We start from the raw sequence: 24,908 nt of genomic DNA on the forward strand, positions 1-24,908 counted from the left end.
CCCTGGTGATGGGTATACTGACCCTGGTTATGGGTGTACAGACCCGGGTGATTGGTATACTGACCCTGTTGATGGGTGTACAGACCCCGTTGTTGGGCACACAAACTCTAGTGATGGATATAATGACTCTGGTGATAGGTATGGAGACCCTGGTGATGGGTATGCTGGCCCTGGTTATGGGTGTACAGACCCTGGTGATAGGCACACAGACTCTGGTGAGACGTACTCTGACCCTGGTGATAGGTATGGAGACCCTGGTGATGGGTATACTGACCCTGGTTATTGGCGTACAGACCCTGGTGATGGGCACACAGACTCTGGTGATACGCACTCTGACCCTGGTGATAGGTATGGAGACCCTGGTGATGGGTATACTAACCCTGGTTATGGGTGTACAGACCCTGGTGATGGGCACACAGACTCTGGTGATACGCACGCTGACCCTGGTGATAGGTATGAAGACCCTGGTGATGGGTATACTGACCCTGGTTATGGGTGTACCGACCCTGGTGATGGGCACACAAACTCTGGTGATACGTACTCTGACCCTGGTGATAGGTATGGAGACCCTGGTGATGGGTATACTAACCCTGATTATGGGTGTACAGACCCTGGTGATGGGCACACAGACTCTGGTGATACGCATGCTGACCCTGGTGATAGGTATGGAGACCCTGGTGATGGGTATACTGACCCTGGTTATGGGTGTACAGACCCTGGTGATGGGCACAAAAACTCTGGTGAGACGTACTCTGACCCTGGTGATAGGTATGGAGACCCTGATGATGGGTATACCGGCCCTGGTTATGGGTGTACAGACTCTGGTGATGGGCACACAGATTCTGGTGATACGTACTCTGACCCTGGTGATAGGTATTGAGACCTTGGTGATGGGTATACTGACCCTGGTTATAGGTGTACAGACTCTGGTGATGGGCACACAGACTCTGGTGATACGTACTCTGACCCTGGTGATAGGTATGGAGACCCTGGTGATGGGTATACTGACCCTGGTTATTGGTGTACAGACTCTGGTGATGGGTACACAGATTCTGGTGAGACGTACTCTGACCCTGGTGATAGGTATGGAGACCCTGGTGATGGGTATACTGGCCCTGATTATGGGTGTACAGACTCTGGTGATGGGCACACAGATTCTGGTGATACGTACTCTTACCCTGGTGATAGGTATGGAGACCCTGGTGATGGGTATACTGGCCCTGGTTATGGGTAAACAGACAATGGTGATGGGCACACAAACTCTGGTGATACGTACTCTGACCCTGGTGATAGGTATGAAGACCCTGGTGATGGGTATACTGACCCTGGTTATTGGTGTACAGACTCTGGTGATGGGCACACAGACTCTGGTGATACGTACTCTGACCCTGGTGATAGGTATGAAGACCCTGGTGATGGGTATACTGACCCTGGTTATGGGTGTACAGACTCTGGTGATGGGTACACAGATTCTGGTGATACGTACTCTGACCCTGGTGATAGGTATGAAGACCCTGGTGATGGGTATACTAGCCCTGGTTATGGGTGTACAGACTCTGGTGATGGGCACACAGACTCTGGTGATACGTACTCTGACCCTGGAGACCATGGTGATTGGTATACTGACCCTGGTTATGTGTATACATACCCTGGTGATAGGTCATGGGTAGATCTACAAGGGGTCAGTGACCTGTTCACCCCAAATCCCCCCCCCCAACAACAAAATAGGTCCTGAGTAAAAAAAAAAAAGGAAAATAGATTTCTCCTTTTTTCCCCTCCTAGTCTTGGATAATATTGGTTTACATAAAGTCTTTATACTAGCATACATGTATGTAATGAAACCATGATATTTTGTTCAGGCACCTAGCATCGTAGCAAAGTGGGTTGAGGGCAGACTCATCCAATCTTGCCTTGAAAAAAACCCCAACTCAAAAATACTTTTTAAATAGTTGATAATCTTTTGTAACTCGGTCAGGAAATGTATCTTAAACACGTGTTAAAACACAGAGTGTTAATTTTGACACAAGAAGAGCGGGGAAAAGACATAAAACACTCGGGAGATATCCAACACAAACACACGCACAAGCCATGTGGGGAACAAAGTGGACCGAAAACGCTATCCTTTTCTTAAAAATTCGCTTCTAATGTCTTTCGTTGGAAACGGAAGACCTTAGATATGCCAGCTGTTTGTTGGAGTTCAAATAGCAGCTTAGTTTGATAAAAATATATCTTTTTTTTTATCAGAGTACAGCAACAGACGGGTTATTTCGCCCCAGTTTCCTATTAAATCTATTAAGTTGAATTAGATATTCAAATGGTCTTGAGATTCATGAATGTGCAACTAAATTCGTAAATAGATTTGTGATACCTTTTCATTGCTTTCCAATTTCTATCAATTTGGATAACATGTCTGTTTATCAAGTTTAATATATATATATATTAAAATTACTAAAAGATTTTAAAATCATTTTATAAGGAATATTTATAATCAATCAATCTATATATAAAAGAATTGCACTCTAACTCTGACATCTAAAACGTTTTATTTATTTTTTTAGATTGTTGGATATTAGCCAATTAGAGAGCTATGATTTAATCAACATATAATAATGCTTGTTCACTCTCTTGGTAAACCAAAAGATAACACTATTTTTGCAACGGTTAGTCTTGTCATTTGGCATTTTGTAAGCGGGTTCTTGTACTATGAAAGGTTGCTGGCAAAAGGCAGTTTAATCTGTCCGAGAGATTTTCCAAATCCTTAGAGAATGACAATGAATAATTTTGTGTGTTTTCTTCAAGGAATTCTAAATAAAGGTCTTTAATGAAATCTTCATAAGGACGCAAAAGTTTTATAATTTCCTTAACACTCTTTTGGATGAATCTGCTATTGTCAATTAGATATTTTATGTGTGTTTTCTTCAAGGGATTCTAGATAAAGGTCTTTAATGACATTTTCATAAGGACGCAAAAGTTTTATAATTTCCGTAACACTCTTTTTGTATGGATTTGATATTGTCAATTAGATATTTTGGCAGGTGAGTTGACTCCTTTGGCATGCGTACTCGCAGATTGTCACCCTCCATGATTTGGTAAGGGACCTCGTGCTTCTGCGAAATGAGATCATAAGTTCTATCGTTTTATTTAAGAAGTATAAATATTTAGGGATTTTTTTTAACTTTAAATGTTCTCTTTCTTACGAAAGCCGAGAAGGATCATTCGAGATTCGAGATTCGAAATACGAGATTCGAAATACGAGATTCGAGATTCGAAATTCGAGATTCAATATCTAAATTAACCAATCAAATCATGGATCTGAAACCTGTATCCTAGCAACATCAAACTGTTCTAAATAAAGATCATTCGTACATGCTCTTTCCTACAAATAAATGTCTTGATAGCTCTTATATAGTGGTTATAAAATGGTTAAATTAACATTGATGAATTAACCCCACACAGTATAAACAATTAAATTAGAAATAACACTGTTGGCTTTGCGAATCTAAGTGGTTTTGTTTGCCCTGTATGTATTCCCCCCCGAACAATTTTAACCCGAAGTGTATTCGCCCCAACTGTGTAAAAATCGGCTCGCGAAGAAAGATCTAATCGAAATGTTTTAGCTATGAAACGAAACTCAATGAAATAATCGACATGTCAAATTATAGGTTATGATAAAGTTTTAAACCATAGAAGATATAATGATTTACAACCTCAAAGACAAAAATCCAGATAAGAATAGTGTATTGTAGGGTATGGCAATGCCATTGTCGATATGAGAGAGAGAGAGAGAGAGAGAGAGAGAGAGAGAGAGAGACACAGAGAGAGACAGACAGACAGACAGACAGACAGACAGACAGACACAGAGAGAGTTTTGTAGTGTCAAATTCAGTTTTGATTTAGAATTTGAAATTGATTTGATTTGTTACAAGCATATATAGACAATAATTAAGCCTCTAAAACGAGAAAAGAGAGGAGGTAGCTAGGGTAGGGCAGACCAACTAGCAAGCTTTAATTTTAACGGTGTTAGCGCACCTGTGATTTACATCGACCGACTCTCTCTCTCTCTCTCTCTCTCTCTCTCTCTCTCTCTCTCTCTCTCTCTCTCTCTCTCATCACCTAGCATTTCCTTTTCCGTGAGGGGGTTTGGGGTATTTGTGATGTCTTACATTAGCTAGCGAAAATGATAAAACAAAACCATGAAATTCTGTGCGGATGTTGTACGCCAATAATCTGTTTTCAGTATATACATTTCAAGGGGGGGGGGGGGGCTATATAGTCCTAATTAATTTGTCAGTTATTCTGTCCCCACTTTGTTTTCTCTTCGTTTTCCAGGGGTTTTTTTTATTTGGCTCGGCAAATTAATATAAAACTTTCTGTGTAGCTCCATAACGATGCACTGTAGATAAGTTATGAGTAGTTTTACTTTTGATAAACAGGTACATATCCGTACTTGATTTTTAATTTTACTCTTATAATCGGATTTAATATTCCAATAATTATAGGGTAGGAAAGAGTAGACGGGAGTTTTTTGCGCATATCCTACTGTGCCATTCATTAAACACAGGTATTAGCACTCATCGAGTTCGACTTGCTTTCCTTTTCTTTCATCCACTGGATTTAAAGCTATTAATTTTTTAAAATATTTTGAATTTATGGCCTGATTATATATAAATTAGAGCTGCGCTGGTGCATATATTTACCCAAATGGACCAAAATATAACCAAATGAATCTAAAAATTTTGACAAAATTAGTTTTAAACCTACGACTCTTTTTCAATTCTAATCGGGTATGTCCTTTAGAAAAATCTTGAACCAAACACATTTTAGCAAATAAAACGACAATTGTTTCATTTTTTTTTTATGGGGAGGGAGGTGGTGCCGGTAAAGGGCATGTATTGCTTGTGGCAGTTGTGCTATACTCTCATTTGTTATAATAGGTACCGTAATACTACATATTGATATAAAATGAAAGTTTCCAATTACACTGTATATAGCTTCTATCACGCATTTTGACCCGTGCGATAGTTTAAAACAATTTTCAAAGCATTTAATGTAATTCAACCGATCATTTTTGAAATTTAATTTTCTGGATCCCCGCCTGATACGTTCGCCTTCTTGTATATTAGAATTACATGTACGTTGACCATATGTACACATTAACTTAATCGGCTATGTTATGGGACGATAACATTTTTTATCAATGTTTTTGCAGGATATGTAACAAATAACAGCCTATTTGTGGGTTTTTGCACTGATTATTTGAGATAATTTGCCGCCATCTTTTATGCATTCCACACACCACTCACAGTTTCTTTATTTGGTGTTCTGTGTGTATGGCGACAAATTGGTATATTTGCACCACTCACTCCTTGTAACTTCATCCTGATTACATTTTATCAGGCTAAGTGTTAATGTAGTAGTATATTAAATACACACATCTTTGTTTGCAGTGCTTATTTACATCTTTAGAGATTTACTTACAAAAAAGTAAACATTTGTATGACTTATATGTATTTATTGTCAATTTTGGTGCGGTGGGGGGGGGGATGGGGTAGGAAAATACAGAGAAACTTAACTTGGCTGTGAAACAAATGCTTTTATTCTTTCTTGTCGATATATCAATGAATGAATTATAACAAAATATATGTACAACAATTAATTTTGAAATATTCATGCACAATCAAATAAAAGGTTTTACTGTTCTCTGCACAAGAAATCGGCAATGTGAACAAATTGGCACCCTATCATCCCTACCTTTAATTGTAGAGAGTAGGTATCCTTCTATATTGAAAACAATTCTAAAAGTAAGACTCATAATAAGTTGTTTACTGAGGAAAAGGGAAAAAAATTGTATTTATTAATAATTCCGTATGATGTGATAATATCTCAATGATTTGTTTATAATCATAGTACTAGTCTAGTGTATCACTGTATGCATACATAAAAACGATAAGTAATGCTTATATTTATTAGTGAAACAGGACAGATTATTTATATTTAGATACAAGTACTAATCTTCATGCGGGGATCTAGAAAGGAGGGGGTCAGGGGATCTGGACCCCCTCCTCGGGAAAATTGGAGCTTATTAAATTTACATAGTAAAATTTTTAAAATTGGCCTAGGAACCCCTACAGAAAAAATTAGCTACGCTTATGAAGTTCTCTACCATAACCGCATTTTTACACAAAAGGGGTGAATAAACCCGGGTTTTAAACTATTACTGGTGGTGAAATACCTTAGGGTTCAAACGCATCAGGTGGAAATGCACCAGGGCAAACAAAATCACTTAGATCCGCGAAGCACACTGCATTATTACTAGTCTACTTAGATATTCTGTGTAAAAGTAAATACAAACTAGATACGATCTCGTTACGAGTAACGAGTAGGTCTTCCGTTCAATTTTTAAACGATAGCATTAAAATATCAATGAAATTTCAGAATTCCCCTTAACAACTCCCTTTCAGAAAATGTAAACGATTGTCAATATCCTTTAAAATGCTTAACAAAGAGTTTTGCTTTTTCTCATACAGAACATTAAAGATGTAAGATTTCTGTCCCCTAAAATCCCTAATTACGTCATCAATGGGTTTGGAAATGAGTTCTACAAACTGATATTGTTACGATCAATAACTTTGTTCCTGCAATGCATTACAAAATCTGTATCGTTTTTAAGTTATCTGTAATAGAGTTTACGACAGTCTTGGCCCCTAAATAAAGGGGCCAACCCCTTTTTCTTGAGTTCATTCGAAAGGTCTCACGAATTATAACATTTTTTGTTCTTACACTTATCTAGAATTGTTGTTCATGTTATAATTACAAATGATAGAATATTTTAGGGGCCAGCCCTCTAGATCCTTAATGGGGACAGACATTGGTGTTTTGATTAATGGAATCGATTAGAATCATCAATACAGATATTTTCTCTTCTACAATGATTAACAAAATATGTCTCCTTCTCTAGATATATTGCGTCAAAGCTTTAGTACTTTGGCCAATAAAAATCCATAATTACGTAATAAATGGACGTGGCAATGATTTTTCTGATAGATATTGTAACGATCAACAACTTTGCTTCTATAATGCATTACAAAATCTGTATCGTTTTTACGTTATCTGTAATAGACAACTTTGCTTCTATAATGCATTACAAAATCTGTATCGTTTTTACGTTATCTGTAATAGAGTTTACGAGTGTCTTGGCCCCTAATTTAAGGGGCCAGCCCCTTTCTCTTGAGATCATTCGAAAGGTCTCACGAATAATAACATTTTTTGTTCTTACACCTATCTAAAATTGTTTTTCATTTTTGAGATACAAATGATTGAATATTTTAGGGGCCAGCCCTATAGATCCTTAATGGGGACAGACAATGGTGTTTTGATAAGTGGAATTGATTATTTTTATTAAGACAAACATTTTCTCTTCTACAATACTTAAGAAAATATGTCTCCTTCTCTAGTTATATCGTGATAAACTTTTAAGTACTCTGGCCCCTAAAAAACCCTAATTACGTCATAAATGGGCGTGGCAATGATTTTACCTGATAGATATTGTTACGATCAACAACTTTGCTTCTATAATGCATTACAAAATCTTTATCATTTTTAAGCTATTTCTCATAGAGTTTACGAGTGTTTTGGCCCCTAATTAAAGGGGCCAGCCCCTTTTTCTTGATTTTGTTGAAAAGAACTTTTAATTTTCTAACACTTTTGTTATATATGTCTTAACAAAATACCAACTGATAAAAAGATACAGATCAAAACGTATAAAAATTTTGGATAAAAATTCGTACCCAATTTTCGTGCCCAGGCGAGCTCAAAGAAATGGCGCCACTGGCGTAAAACAAAATAATAGTGCACAACTTCAGACTATAGACTACCTATCCTGAAAATTTCATAATCATATCTTTGATAGTTTCTGAGATCAGCTCTGCACAAAATAGGTCGTAAAAAACTACAAAATGGCCGATAAATCAATACCGGAAGTGACGACAACAAAAATTTCAAAAACATATAAAATTCAGATCATGACTCATCATCTCTGAAAAAATGACTGAAATCGGCTGAATAGTTTTCGAGAAATCGCGTGCACAAAATTTGGAAAAAAAAATAATAATAATAATAAGAAACAGTACGAAAACAATAAGGTCTTCCGCTGGAAACGGAAGACCTTAATAATTATTTAGTTAGGTAGGGAGAAGTGAACATAGCATTTATTTGTATATAAGAGCATGTACGTATGGTTTTTATTTAGAACAGTTTGATGTCGCTAGGATACATATTTTCAGATCCTTGATTTGATTGGTTAATTTAGATATTGAATCTCGAATTTCGAATCTCGAATCTCGTATTTCGAATCTCGTATTTCGAATCTCGAATCTCGAATATCGAATGATCCTTCTCGGCTTTCGTACTTTCTGCACATATTTCGACGAAAAGGGGTGTCATAAATTTAGCTGAATTTTTGGCGGTGGTATGGAGGTCGGCCACAAAATGAATGATTAATGTTGTGCCACACAGAGTTCCTTGATGTACCCCTTTATTGGTTTCATGTTCATCTTCGATTCCATTAAATGTACTAAGATATTTTGATTACCGGTATTCCTTAAATCAAAACACCTGCAACTGAAAGTATTATAGAATTTTCTCTCTTTTAAATTTTTCTGAAGCATACATATGATAGACGTTTTCCAAACATTCAGGGTCCTGTATACATTAGGATTACATTACATTACATTGTATCACATTACTGGTGAAATTGAAATATCGAACTTGCAGCATAAAAATCATCAGGGTATACATATACGAGGCTCAATACGATAGCTTTTTTTTTCTTTTTTTTTAAATAATCAATTAACGATTTTTTTTCTAAGGGCAAAGTACAATATCCGGGCTTGGTAAATATCATACTGGTCTCAATTTTGAACGTAAAAGTACCAGACTGAATATATTGTTGGATCACTAGTATAAGACAGTTAGACGCTAATCATGTTGCAGTGGTATAAATATGTTCAGTGTACTAATATGTTTGCTAGATGCAAGACTTGACGCTGCATACGATACGATCTAATAATGAATCATTTAAAGTATATGCAGCCATTACAAATGTACTTGTCCTATTGTTGTCGGTTGTTATATATTTGAACCGTTATATCACTGTGCCAGACACGGTAACAAACACTAGATGGTAAAAAATTAATCATATCTACTGTAAAAATTCTTTTATGATTATTTTAGGCTGTAAATGATTATTCAGTGAAGAAAACATTCAAATATTTTAACTTTGAATTTTCAGCATTTTCATGCATCGATGTACAGGGCTCTTCTTTTTTAGAAGATTAAAATGGTCTTAAAATTAGCCACAACCGTCGGCCACTCTTCAATATGACTGACTTGTTCATGGAGATTAATTAGCTTCCATTTTGATTTGAACATATTTTATTATGCAAAATAATATTTACATAATAGGATTGGGCAGCAGGCAAAGCCTATTTAAGCCTTCTCCACTAGGTACAAGGTAGTCATATGTATAAAATACAAGAATTGTGGAGTTAAATGATACAATTAAGAATACATGATTTTTTTGTGTAGCAAAGTGAACAAAAGAAAAAAAAGAGGGAAAAAAAGATAAAATTGACAAAACCGGTTATAACAAAAGTAGAACAGAATTATCAAGTTTTGTCAATAAGGTTACAGCATATATATATAAATATAGGTATATGCATAATTTTGTTTACATTTTCAGTATATGTGTTAATTACATTATTTTCTTTACACATACAGTAATAGATCTAAGGTAATTGGTTTTTGGAGATTTAACATAGATATTTGATGAAAGAGACAATTTCTTTCATCATTATATTTTGGGCACTCAAAGAAAAAATGATTTGCATTTTCAGTATAAAAACCACAATAATCACAAACAGAATTTTCTCGAATAAAATCACAAAATAAGTCAGCATTTAAACTGCTAGCATTATTTCTTTGTTGACAATGTATAATGTTTTCCCTCCGATTCCCTAAATTAAAAAGTTTTGTTGGAGTCTTAAAAAAATGTTTCTTAATAGCATTTGAAAAGCAAGCCAACTTTGGAAGACTTCTAATAGCTAGTGGAAGATCATTCCATAGCTTAACTGTAGATGGTATGAAACTTTTTAAATAAGATGTTGTTCTGGCTTGAGGGATAGTGTAAGTAGATTCATCATGATTTCTTAAAGGATATGGGGTTATAGGTGGAATACTAGTACATGGTTCTAAAAGATTTTCAAGGTAAGTAGGTACCATGTGGTTTACCATCTTATAAAACAAAATTAACTTGTGCACTTTTCTTCTTTCTGATAACATATCCCATCCCAATTCATAATACAACTTTGTTCTAGAGGAATTGATTCTTAAGCCTGTGATAATTCTAGCTGCTGTGATATGAACATCTTCTAAAAGATCTGATTCCCTGTCATTGCAGTTGTCCCAAATAACATCGCCATATTCTAAAACAGGTCGGATAAAGGACAGATATATTTTTATTAATGCATCGCGACAAAGTGTGTGTTTGAGCATACGCAACATGTTTAATCTACTACAAGCCTTTTCATATATGCCTTGTATATGTAATTTCCAGTTTGCATCAGACTGGAAATTAAGTCCTAAATGAACATGATTATTTTGTATTGTAATATCAGGACCATTATTACCAAATTTAATAGTAGGATGAGGAATATTTTTCCGAGTAAAGTTTAAGTTTATAGTTTTTTTAGGATTAAAATCAACCATCCATTTTTTGGACCATTTATCTAACTTGTCAAGATCCTTTGTTAGAGAATCTGCTGCTTCCATAATATCCTGATCAACAATAACATAGAGTGATGTGTCATCAGCAAATAGTCGAACATTATTGGACAAGTCAGATGCAATATCATTAATGTACAATAGGAATAAGAATGGCCCTAACACTGATCCTTGTGGGACACCAGAGTTAGTAGGACCCAATGAAGATGTAAAACCATCTAAGACTACCTTTTGTTTTCTATTCCATAGATATTTTTTTACCCAGTTAATAATTTGACTTGAAATGCCATACTGTTTTAATTTAAGAATGATACCCTCATGCCAAACCCTATCAAAAGCTTTGGATATATCACAAAATATGAACCTTATGTCTTTGCCTTTGTCTAAATTGGAAACAATAGTGTTGTAGATTTCAACCAGCTGATTAGTGGTTAAGTCTCCACTTTGGAAACCTGATTGATATTTGTACAAAATGTTATTTTCAAGAATGAAGTTATTGAGATGCTTGACTATAATTTTTTCTAATAACTTACATATAACAGATGTAACTGATATGGGTCTATAGTTATTTACATCATCAGGAGTACCCTTATTTTTAAAAACAGGAGTAACCATTGCGATTTTCCATATGTGGGGAAGTACACCATTACTTAGTGACATATTGAATAGTTTAGCCAAAGGTTTGCAAATAACATGTGCAACCTGTTTTAAAATTCTTGGTGTTATGGAGTCAGGACCTGATGGCTTAGATATATTGATAGCTTGTAATTGATCCAATACTTCATTGTCAGTAATATAGTGTGTGTTCATGTGATGTAAAGGTGGGTCTGGTACATTGTGTACTAAGTTTTGGGACACAGCTTCCATTTTCCTTTAAATTCCATTTATTTAAGCATTTTGCTGCCGTGATATTTAATATCGAAAAGAAAACTATGCAGACTGAATAATTCACCAATGTAAATGATAATTATAGCATCATTCTACATAATTTACATTCTCAGCGAGTTTATGAAAATCAATGAAGTCATTTATTTCTTGGTGACCTTTATCGCAGTACTACGAAAGCCGAGAAGGATCATTCGAGATTCGAGATTCGAAATACGAGATTCGAAATACGAGATTCGAAATTCGAAATTCGAGATTCAATATCTAAATTAACCAATCAAATCATGGATCTGAAACCTGTATCCTAGCAACATCAAACTGTTCTAAATAAAGATCATTCGTACATGCTCTTTCCTACAAATAAATGTCTTAATAGCTCTTATATAGTGGTTATAAAATGGTTAAATTAACATTGATGAATTAACCCCACACAGTATAAACAATTAAATTAGAAATAAAACTGTTGGCTTTGCCAATCTAAGTGGTTTTGTTTGCCCTGTATGTATTTCCCCCCGAACAATTTTAACCCGAAGTGTATTCGCCCCAACTGTGTAAAAATCGGCTCACGAAGAAAGATCTGTTTAATCTAAATGTTTTAGCTATGACACGAAACTCAAAAAAATAATCGACATGTCAAAATATAGGTTATGATAAAGTTTTAAACCATAGAAGATATAATGATTTACAACCTCAAAGACAAAAACCCAGATAAGAATAGTCAATTGTAGGGTATGGCAATGCCATTGTCGATATGAGAGAGAGAGAGAGAGAGAGAGAGAGAGAGAGACAGACAGACAGACAGACAGACAGAGTTTTGTAGTGTCAAATTCAGTTTGATTTAGAATTTGAAATTGATTTGATTTGTTACAAGCATATATAGACAATAATTAAGCCTCTAAAACGAGAAAAGAGAGGAGTTAGCTAGGGTAGGGCAGACCAACTAGCAAGCTTTAATTTTAACGGTGTTAGCTCACCTGTGATTTACATCGACTCTCTCTCTCCTCTCTCTCTCTCTCTCTCTCTCTCTCTCTCTCTCTCTCTCTCTCTCTCTCTCTCTCTCTCTCATCACCTAGCATTTCCTTTTCCGTGGGGTATTTGTGATGTCTTACATTAGCTAGCGAAAATGATAATAAAAAAACATGAAATTTTCTTTAAATTGTGTGCGGATGTTATACGCCAATAATCTGTTTTCAGTATATCCATTTCAAGGGGGGTGGGGGGGGGGCTATATAGTCCTAATTAATTTGTCAGTTATTCTGTCCCCACTTTGTTTTCTCTTCGTTTTCCAGGGTTTTTTTTTATTTGGCTCGGCAAATTAATATAAAACTTTCTGTGTAGCTCCATAACGATGCGCTGTAGATAAATTATGAGTAGTTTTACTTTTGATAAACAGGTACATATCCGTACTTGATTTTAAATTTGACTCTTATAATCGGATTTAATATTCCAATAATTATAGGGTAGGAAAGAGTAGACGGGACTTTTTTGCGCATATCCTACTGTACCATTCATTCAACACAGGTATTAGCACTCATCGAGTTCGACTTGCTTTCCTTTTCTTTCATCCACTGGATTTAAAGCTATTAATTTTTGAAAATATTTTGAATTTATGGCCTGATTATATATAAATTAGAGCTGCGCTGGTGCATATATTTACCCAAATGGACCAAAATATAACCAAATGAATCTAAAAGTTTTGATAAAATTAGTTTTAAACGTACGACCCTTTTTTTCAATTCTAATCGGGTATGTCCGTTAGAAAAATTTTGAACCACGCACATTTTAGCAAATAAAACGACAATTGTTTCATTTTTTTTTATGGGGAGGGAGGTGGTGCCGGTAAAGGACATGTATTGCTTGTGGCAGTTGTGCTATACCCTCATTTGTTATAATAGGTAATACTACATATTGATATAAAATGAAAGTTTCCAATTACACTGTACATAGCTTCTATCACGCATTTTGACCCGTGCGATAGTTTAAAACAATTTTCAAAGCATTTAATGTAATTCAACCGATCATTTTTGAAATTTAATTTTTTAGATCCCCGCCTGATACGTCCGCCTTCTTGTATATTAGAATTACATGTACGTTGACCATATGTACACATTAACCTAATCGGCTATGTTATGGGACGATAACATTTTTTATCAATGTTTTTGCAGGATATGTAACAAATAACAGCCTATTTGTGGGTTTTTGCACTGATTATTTGAGATAATTTGCCGCCATCTTTTATGCATTCCACACACCACTCACAGTTTCTTTATTTGGTGTTCTGTGTGTATGGCGACAAATTGGTAAATTTGCACCACTCACCCCTTGTAGCTTCATCCTGATTACATTTTATCTGGCTAAGTGTAATGTAGTAGTATATTAAATACACACATCTTTGTTTGCAGTGCTTATTTACATCTTTAGAGATTTACTTATAAAAAAAAGTAAACATTTGTATGACTTATATGTAATTATTGTCAATTTTGGTGCGGTGGCGGGTAGGGGGGTAGGAAACTACAGAGAAACTTAACTTGGCTGTGAAATATGCTTTTATTTTTTCTTGTTGATATATCAATGAATGAATTATAACAAATTATATGTACAACAATTAATTTTGAAATATTCATGCACAATCAAATAAAGGGTTTTACTGTTCTCTGCACAAGAAATCGGCAATGTGAACAAATTGGCACCCTATCATCCCTACCTTTAATTGTAGAGAGTAGGTATCCTTCTATATTGAAAACAATTCCAAAAGTAAGACTCATAATAAGTTGTTTACTGAGGAAAAGGAAAAAAAAAATTGTATTTATTAATAATTCCGTATGATGTGATAATATCTCAATGATTTGTTTATAATCATAGTACTAGTGTATCACTGTATGCATACATAAAAACGACAAGTAATGCTTATATTTATTAGTGAAACAGGACAGATTATTTATATTTAGATTATTTAGATACATGTACTAATCTCCATGCGGGGATCTAGAAAGGAGGGGGTCAGGGGATCTGGACCCCCTCCTCGGGAAAATTGGAGCTTATTAAATTTACATAGTAAAATTTTTTAAAATTGGCCTAGGACCCCCTACAGAAAAAATTAGCTACGCTTATGAAGTTCTCTACCATAACCGCATTTTTACACAAAAGGGGTGAATAAACCCGGGTTTTAAACTATTACTGGTGGTGAAATACCTTAGGGTTCAAACGCATCAGGTGGAAATGCACCAGGGCAAACAAAATCACTTAGATCCGCGAAGCACACTGCATTATTACTAGTCTACTTAGATATTCTGTGTAAAAGTAAATACAAATAATTATTCAGTTAGGTAGGGAGAAGTGAACATAGCATTTATTTGTATATAAGAGCATGTACGTATGTTTTTAATTTAGAACAGTTTGATGTCGCTAGGATACATATTTTCAGATCCTTGATTTGATTGGTTAATTTAGATATTGAATCTCGAATTTCGAATCTCGAATCTCGTATTTCGAATCTCGTATTTCGAATCTCGAATCTCGAATGATCCTTCTCGGCTTTCGTACAGTAATGTGTTATTATTTCATTGCAAATAAACTATATTAACTCTTACTGACATTCTCATTTATATACAGTGAAACCAAAAGACATTGCTTGGTAACTATTCAAATGAGAAAAACCAAGATTTTCACGCAGATTAAGAGTTGCATGATAAAAATGTAAGTGATTTTTATGTCTGGAGGTTATATTTTTCATTTTATTTATTATTCGCATTTACATGACGCACTCGTTACCATGTACATGCAGGGAAATTAGCGATGGATTTATTATGTATCTGTAAATTTATAATCAATGAACTTATTATCAAAACGTCATAAATTTCAACTGCAAAAAATTGCTGACGATGTTTTTCCGATCTAAAACCTTATAGGAAAATATGAGCACACTCATATAGAAGCAACACGTATCCATTCTTTTATAGATCGTTTATGAAATAATTGTAGACGTTTTCGCTCTACACTGCAGATTGAGAAAGAGGATTATCTGATTTTGAATGCTGAAACAGCGCAAATGATTTCTACGCTTTCAGATGAAAATAGATTACGTCAGAGAACGTTTCCCGTGATATCTCGTTTTGCATTAGCTGTCAGTGTGTGTGCTGTAAACACATAGAGTATTACAATAAGTGAAGTAGACCTTTGGCCTGATATACATATACCAGCTATATCATGCTACAATATGGGTAAGTAGAATTTTTTTTTTCTTGTTTTCTATCCCTGGTCTTTTTTTTTTATAAACCTCTAATTATATGTAAAGATTAGGAGGGAACAGAACAATTAAGAAACTCGAAACTGATTCCCCACGCCCTCTTTGTTTTCTTTGCACGTACAGCAAGGTCAACAAGGGTTGCATATGTGAAATATTGAATAGCTTATATTTCTTTCATCTCTGCAAGACATAATGGGTTTTTTTTTTCTAGTTGATATATTATTTATGATATACATGAATAAGGGTACATGTTTATGTTTATATAAATTGATCTAATATTAACACAAATTATAGCATTATTAAGGTCTTTCGTTTCCGACGGAAAACCTTATAGTGGTGGTAGTTTATTTTTTTCTTCTTTTGTTCTCCCTTTTTTGTTGGTAGAGTCTCTCAGAGATGACCGGATACAATTTTCTGATTTTTTCATGAATGACAGAAATTGATAATACATGTACCTCGATGTGTTTTTTTTTTTTTCATTTCCGGTCGTCCTTACCTGACCCGTGACAAACACGAGATCCCAGAAACAGTACAAATTAATTATCTAAACTTTGTGGGATGATTGACCTATGTATGGAGATGTTTTTCGATTGTTTTGTTTGATCCGCCGTAACTTCCGTCGTCACAGGCAGTCCTAAATTTTATTTTTTATTTTCGTAAGTTGACATGGAATTAACGTTTCAGTATAAACAATTGCATAAATTATTTCATACATGTACATGCAATTAAGAATAAAAATTAAAATTATACTTCTTCCGGTAAAATATTTCATTAATATTATTAAGATTAGTATATTTTATAAATGTGTACTCGTGATTTCTCAGAAACAACACTATTTTTTTTTAAAGGTAAAAGACATTTGTTTAAAGCTGTTTTTACATGTGTCGGTTTGTCGGCCGTTTTATCAGCAGTCACTACCGGTTCTCACCGGTAGCATTTACTCGTCTGTTTTTTCACTGTTTTGATTATCCTGATAAACAATAGAGTACATTAGGTTAATGTACAAGAATGAAAATATTTAATTTTTATTGCACACTTTCGTTTTCCGTTTCCGGCTCCGAGACAAAAAAAATATTATGGCTTGAGGATTATTATTACGATTATGACTTGAACAACTCAATTTTGTGAGTTGAAAGACCTATGTACATGTATGTAGATTTAATTAAAATGTTTAGCATTACTTCCGGTTGTCACAGAGAGTACTTTAAAATAATTTTGAATGGAATCCCATTTTAGTACAAAGGAAAACAAATGCCATTAATGCAAAGTACGAGTGTAGAATGAACAAATGAATTCTACTTCTGTAGAGATATTTTAAATACCCTTACTAGCTTTCTTTTGTTCAAATATTGTAATCGCGAAATCTCAGAATACGTTAGTGATAAGTTAAAGAAACTTTAAAGCTGACATGAATTCATAAAAGCTTTTGGTCGCCATATTAGTTTCGATCGCTCCTCTACAGCCACTGGGGTATATATACCGGTTGTGAAAGTTACGGTCGGTTGCTTTCCGATCGAGGCATTCGGGTTGCATGGACGTCTAAATGCATGAACTACACATTGAAGTAAAATGATGTAATAAAGAATAAAGGAAACAACAATCAATGAAATACAAAATATATTTCTTCTTTGAACGAATTTTCAAGGTATCCGTATTATTTTGCAGACAGTGCTGCCCTTCTTCGCATGCACATCGAACACGTGTGAGGTTTATACAGAGTGCATAACGTCTGCATCTTTTTTAAAACCCCGGCGGCACTACATCCAACACAGTAGCTAAACGTTAGTAAATCCAAGAAAATAACAACGTAACATCATGTCCATCCGTTCCTACAAAATGCCCCGTTTCTAAAACCCATGCGATCATTGAGTGACATTGACATTGCTTGATCTGCCACAGTGTGTGGTTTGCGCATGTGCGATGTTATAACATACATGTACACAAGAAAACGGTCTACAATTTCGAAAAATTTTTGAAGTATCTGTGCCTGGATTTCAGTCTGTCTTGTTTCGTCGTTTATTGGATATTTCTTGCCAGTGCAGTGGTTGTCATATTACTTTTGTTCAAAACGCGTTTCTACACGTCTTTTCGTCCAATGTAACGTGTTCGGGTGTTTGAAATTCCTGAATGCGGTGAAGCATGAATGGTGCTCTCGGCCTTATATAGGGGGTGTGTAGCGATGAGCAGAACAATAGAAATCGACAACTAATATGGCGGTAGTCGGTGATAAAAGGGAAATAATGCGTATTTATGAATTCATGTCAGCTTTAATAAATGATAGACATCTGATTGGAAATATATTTAACAGGTGTCATTTTGTTAACCATCACTTCCGGTTCTCAGCGGAATCGTTAAAACAATCAAATTCTTAAATTTTAAGTTTTAATGTTTTTCTTTGATTGTTTAAGCTAGCCTAATAAACAATAATGTACATTATGAAAATGTTCAAGAATTTCATTTTTTTTAATTGAGCAATCCCTTTGCCTGTTTTCGATCCAAAAAAAATCCTTGTCTCATTGAGATCCCAAATTTGGCAAATACTTCAACGGCGAACTTGAAGGAAAGATAGACATGAATGAAGATACATATTATGTTTAACATGTTTTGTTAGAATCGGTGTTACTTCTGGTCGTCACAAAAAGTAGTTGAAATTTTTTTAATTTTTTTTTTTGTAATTTTACATGAGCTTCAGTTCTGAAAATTTCTTTCACCTAAACCTTGTATCAATTATTCTTTTTTCTACATAAAAGAAACGATTTCTTACAGACCATTAAATGTTTATAAGAACGGAACACCTACTTATTGCTATAGCAACAAAAGTCCAGGGTTTTCTTTCGTAATCTTATATTAAACTTTGGATACCTTTTGGATCCTACAATTGGTCGGGGGATGAGTTTCATGATTTAAAGAAGTTATGATCTACACAATTATCATCATGATTCCTTTATTCATTATAATAAGAATCTTTGAAAGAAACTGCCAGATAATTACACCCCTTTAGAGCAAAGTTTTAAAATTCACATTAATTTGAAAAGTAACAAACCGCTTTAGACATGAGTTTGTGTTAGCAAGCATATAACCTTTAATATAATGGGTGAGATATTTACTTTTATGGTAAATTATGTTCGGAAGATTTGTTTTTCTACATGATGCATGTACAATTTAAGTGAGCGTTTTTCACAAATGCTAATTCTTAGTATATTGTATAATACCTCCTGGATAACGATAAAAACCAGAAGGAATTAAAGTACTGATAGTACTGAAAAGCGCTAATCTAGCTTGGTTCTAAAGGAAAGGACGAGTGCACTTAAGCTATAGAGAATGGGCCCTTTTTACAGTGCCGTTTTTATGTAGAAAATATCAACAAAATTCCTTTTTTCTCCTAATATTTTAGCACTAATGGATACTTCTGATTTATTTGCACGCTTAAATTTACCACAATTAGCATACAGTTAAAAAAATTGAGGATTTTTAAATGCTTATAAATAATCTAAATCCGGAAAATCGAACCGAACTCACTTGAATTGTGTCTATTTAAATCAGAGGGAGGAGACATTTAAATCAACATTATTCTGTTGGTGGATCGATTGACGCGTTTGCTGAATTATACTTTATGCATTATTTTACGTCTGGAAAAAATCTAATAAAGCTATGAAGTTGCATATTACCATAGTGATCACACAAACATCCCTGACCATACAAAGTTGATGGAAAGCGATTAAAAACGTGTCAATGTTTTACAGTGAGCACATTTGACAACGTCTACCTGGATAGAACCCACGTGATTGTTTGAAATAAATTATTCCATGCGTGGGTTCAAACATGGATCACGCAGGTAATAGCTTTCGCTTGCTATAGGAAAAATCTTGAAATTTTCATACGTTTTTCATTTTTTAGGTACCAGCCTAATGTAGTACAAACTTCTTATTTTCACAGTTTTCTAAATGTATAATACGTATTTTGTCTTTTTCACAAGTTTGTACTCGGTTAGGCTGACAGTAAACAGAGGCTTTGAAATGATGGTCCTCGATTTACTTTACAAAATCACGAATGTCGGCTGACCCCTACTATGTTGTAATTAAAGCTTCGTGCTTTTTTATATACAAAAATTCAGCGCTAAAGCTTGTTAATTCTTATGGAATAGATATCAATAGGTGATGTTAGAGGAAAAATATGCAGAATTTTAATTTTCATTTTTTCACTCGATTTGATTTTTCTATATTCCAGCTTCTGTTTAGGCATTATATTTCCTCATCACTGCGTGGCGACCCCTGCAATGATGTACGTAAGCCCTGCACCTTAGATTCACAATAGCCCGAATTTTATATTCACAATAGCCCCTGCAAATATATGCGTAAACCCCTGAAACTGATTCCCTAACCAGCTTAGCTATGTTTAGCGCTTGAAGTACCAATGCATAAATAATAAAGTTATTAAAGAATTTCTCCGAACCATTTTTTATAAAATTTCTTATATCAAAAAGTGATGTTATCTGTTTCTGCTTTATTTGCAGTGATCTCAACAGTACCTACAACAAGACAAATTCCTCCTCAATCGAAGTGAGTTTGATTTCAGAAAATATACCAGTTTATTTCAATGGTGAAAATGATCTTCAAATTTTGGTTGTCGTTATATCTATATTCGGAATAGTCGGAAATGTGCTCACGCTCTCTAAAATTGTGTTGGACAAAGAATACCATTGCACGGTGTTTTATGTCATAGGCACTATAATATTCACGGATCTTGTAAACTTGTGTCTTTATTTCATTCATGCAAGAATACAAATTGCGGACTTTAAGCTAGGAGAGCTTCCCTGTCAAGTGTTTCTGATCGTCTTTTATGGCGCCACTCATTCAAGCGCATCCCACGTGGTATTGCTGTTCGGACTCAGAAGTTACATGGTTTCAGAGCCAATCAAGTTTAACAAGATCACCATTCGAAACATATTTTGTGCATCAGCAGTGTTGTGGATTCTGAGTGCATGTTTTGCCGTTATGTACTTCTTGCTTCGATATGAATCTGGCATACAGTCTTCGACCTACGTAATCGTAACATTCAGGGTCTACCTTATTATCATCCCTACCCTCCTGATTATGGCTTTCCACCTAAGGAAGATGCATAGACTCAAAAGGCGATCTATGAGCAGACACAACGTTGAAACCAATCTGATCAAAATGTCTCTGGTGACAACTGTCGTTCTCTTTGCCTACATGTCCTCAGCCGTTCTGTTTCTGCTGTGTTATATTTTGTCGTTGTACAGTTTACGTTACTTGGAAAGAAACTTTATGGTAGCTGCACAGTTCGCCTGGTTAATAAACTGTATTTTGAGCCCTTTTGTATATTTCATTGCGGCACTGCGCGCTTGTAACTGTTTTAAATACATCAAGACAACAATACAAGATAAATTATGAAACCTGAACTATTTCAATTCAGCTTTGATTTACAAAGAATTATCAATATGAAAAGATCAATTCAAAAGTCACATCATGTCAATATTAATGTGTATAAACGTTCATCATATAATTAAGATACCTTCACCAGTTTATAGTTTTCAATTTTTAGAATATTTGACTTAAGTATATATTCAAAAAATGTTATGAAAGGTAACATTTATAAAAGCCCCAGCGGTATTCGACTTCATGATTTGTAGTAAATGCTTCAACCCATTGCGCCACGTTATTAATTAAAAAGTATATTGGGAAAGAAAATATTTGAAAAAGTACACTTAAGCTTGATTTTCTTGTTTATTTCATTAGGATTTACGTCACAATATGGAGGGGTCCAAATTCACCCCTAAAACGGGTACTACATATTACGAAATAGAGAAACTTATAATATTTATCTTATTTTCTTAAAGGAACTTAAAACTCCTCTAACAATTTAATGACCATTAGCATCCAAAATTGGGGACCTATAATTAACCACTCTTCATTATGACATAACTAAACTCATGAAGTGATTAAGGAACAAAGAGTTTCTTTGTTATATTTATTCCTGCACCGGTATGTAATCTGTGAACTTGTCTCATGACTTCTTGAAATTCGTTTACGATATAATAACCAGTAACATATGCATGAATAAAAATAATATAATGTACAATACATATTTCTTATAACTACTCTATCCTACATACTAAGTAAATGGACGAGTTAAAATAAGTTTCCTTTCAAAAGCTCTGCGTGTAAACTAAAATTGTGTGCAATTCACATGTAAAATATCTCTTTGCACAACAAGAATAACAAAACAAATTGAATTGATGGGTGTGAAACGGGAAGATGATTTTGAAATCTCCCGAGATATTGCGCATCGCGATAAGGCAGATGTAATTTTTTTTTGCTGCTGTCGATTATTACTATTTTTATTTTTGTTAGAACGTTTTATATATACATGTATCAATATATAATAAAGAATGTATTTTTTTTTTAATATTGAGAAAACCTTAAATATGTTGTTTTGTATTTGTAGAACAATGCTGATATATTTATCTTCCTTGATAAACAGAGTGAACCCTATATGGGACCTATGAAATTGATATTGGTAGAAATGTGACGTTGTACACATATGCATGATAGTAAAAAAAATGTGATGATCAATAACTTCTGCCAATTACTGCATACTAGTAACGTTCTATATATTTTTTATTACTGATAACTCTCCTTTATATAAGCTAGATCAAGGTTTAAACCCAGCACTTGTTTGCAAAGTTTGATTTTAATGTAAATAGTACTATACAAATATTACTTACGAGCTAACAGTTACTACATTTTCATGCATATCAGATACTAACACGTACTGTTTTAATTCTCTTTTTCATTGTTTTCAATGTAATCTCTGTTTAGAAAATATATTTTGTACAAGAGTATACGAAATTGTTATACAGTGGAATACTAGTATATTAAATGGATACAGAATCGATTAAGACATTGATCATGAGTCTTCATTAATTTGACCATGCATAATACTCTTGACAGTACATTCCCGTGAATAGAATTGGATACTGTTTATCAGGTAGGTTTTTTTTTATATCAGACACAAAAGATGCGAAAATGACGTAAAATTTGTAACATTTTTAATTTGCATTTTTCATTTCTTGCAATTTAAAAAGTTTCTTATAAAAATGATAAAGGATACAGTTACTGCGTATTGAATTATTTGCAATTTGAAAGATATCAGGAAAAAAGCGAAAATTAGATAATCGCAAAAATAACCGAACATACGGTATTTTGACCATGGTACCATCAATGTTAATTGTATTTGGATAATTTAATAATAATTCCATCGACCATGAAAGGTCATCGGATGAATTTGCACTGGATCACGTGATTTGCAGACTGGAAGTTAAAGCGTTAAATCATCTCTTTCAACTCGTCAGGAAATGTGTCTTAAACTTGTGTTAAAACACAGAGTGTTGATTTTGACATAAGACTCAGTAGATATCCAACACAAACATTCTTCTTGTATTAATTGAGTAATTCACACTAGTTTATATATATGTAACATACAGTTGCATTGGTAAAAAAAATCCCTCTTTAGAAGTGAACATATTTTTATGAAAAGTTGATAACAATATAAACCTATAAAGATAAAGGCAAAAGGAAGTGTTATCCGTCCAAGGTTTTCCAATTCTTCACTTTTTGAACAATGACCGGCACAAATGTTTGCGTCTTTTACAAGGGATTTTTATTGAAGGTGTTTACATTGCATCTTCTTATGGACGTGAAGGTTTTATAATTTCCACCAATCCCTTTTGGGTAAATCGATTTCGTCAACTAGAAGTCATTGCAGGTGAGTTGACCGCAGTCAAATTGCCTCGGTTTCAAATGGCCACCCCAATACCTTATCGACTATGTCCTTTCAGAATTTCGTCACTCATGGAATCATCTTCAAGCCGAAATACTTATGCAATCCTGTATGAAGGGGAGAACAGGGACTGCATGTAACCCCTTTTATTGAAACTTAATTTTAGTTTTAAAACAAACAGTTTTGCCCTTGGACGTAAAAAAGCTATAAGACCAAATTGTATCAACAATTTATTCAGTAGATTCTGTTGATTTAAATTAAGACCTTGCTTTGCACATACAAAAAACACGAAAAGACTGCCTTGTAGAGGTGGGCACTTTTTTTAACATTATCGATTTTTAAAATAGTTGTGTCTGGTGTGATTGAGATGAAACGAATGTCTATACATGTATTTAATTCTTTGAAAAAACTGTCCACTAAGTAATTTAAAACATGTTTAGTTTCTAATAATCTACATTTAGGTACCCATGCTGTTTTTTTAAAGCTCCTAATTTTGATTCAATATCTATTAAACCTATGCATCCGTCTTTTATTTCCCCTATCACAGTATTCCTTTTTTTCCTATAATGGTTGTTCCATATGAAGATAAAAATTAATTTTTTTCATATTTTTGATAAAGTTTTCTGCCGGTAGTTCTAGAATTGTGTATAAATATATTAATTTAGGGATTGCTTGAGTAATTTTTATAGAGCATTTTCCGAAAAGTGGAACTTTTTTTCTTCCGAGACAAACAGTCTTCCAATGTCAGGATTGACTTTCATCCAATATTTTGTATAACATGCTATTTTTAATAGTCCGTATTTGTTAAGCTTATTGGTCTGTACTTTTATGAAATGATAGTGTTTCTGTATGTAGCCCATTACGATATTTATGTATGTTTGTTTCACTACACTATATAGAACATGGTAGAAAAATCTTTCCAAAACAATTGATAAAATTCATTTGGTATTCCATCTAGACCTGGGAATTCATTTGTTTTTAAATGCATCACTGCATCTTTACATTCTCAAAGTGTTGGAAAACTATCACAAGTTTTCTATCATTTCATGTTAATTAAGGCTTTTATTTCACAGTCGCCGAGATATGAATTTACTTCGTTTCCGGGTATCGAGTTAGAATTGTATAACGTTTTGTAAAATTTGCACATTTCCCCTGAAATATCACAGGAGGTAGAGCAAATTTCTTTTTTATCTCTTTC

The 24,908-nt window shown here is 34.2% G+C and overlaps 1 protein-coding gene across 1 annotated transcript; it reads left to right on the top strand.

The window, feature by feature from the left end:
* The first annotated feature begins 19,716 nt into the window (after positions 1 to 19,716).
* On the top strand, positions 19,717 to 22,337 carry LOC128165957 (G-protein coupled receptor 183-like). The gene is made up of 2 exons (XM_052830887.1): positions 19,717 to 19,745; positions 20,424 to 22,337. Exons 1-2 carry the CDS (start codon positions 19,717 to 19,719, stop codon positions 21,319 to 21,321), a joined length of 927 nt encoding a protein of 308 aa, XP_052686847.1. The 3' UTR covers positions 21,322 to 22,337.
* The last annotated feature ends 2,571 nt before the right edge of the window (positions 22,338 to 24,908 follow it).

This window comes from Crassostrea angulata, chromosome 10 (assembly GCF_025612915.1).
Source record: "Crassostrea angulata isolate pt1a10 chromosome 10, ASM2561291v2, whole genome shotgun sequence".
In the NCBI taxonomy this organism is placed as follows: domain Eukaryota; kingdom Metazoa; phylum Mollusca; class Bivalvia; order Ostreida; family Ostreidae; genus Magallana; species Magallana angulata.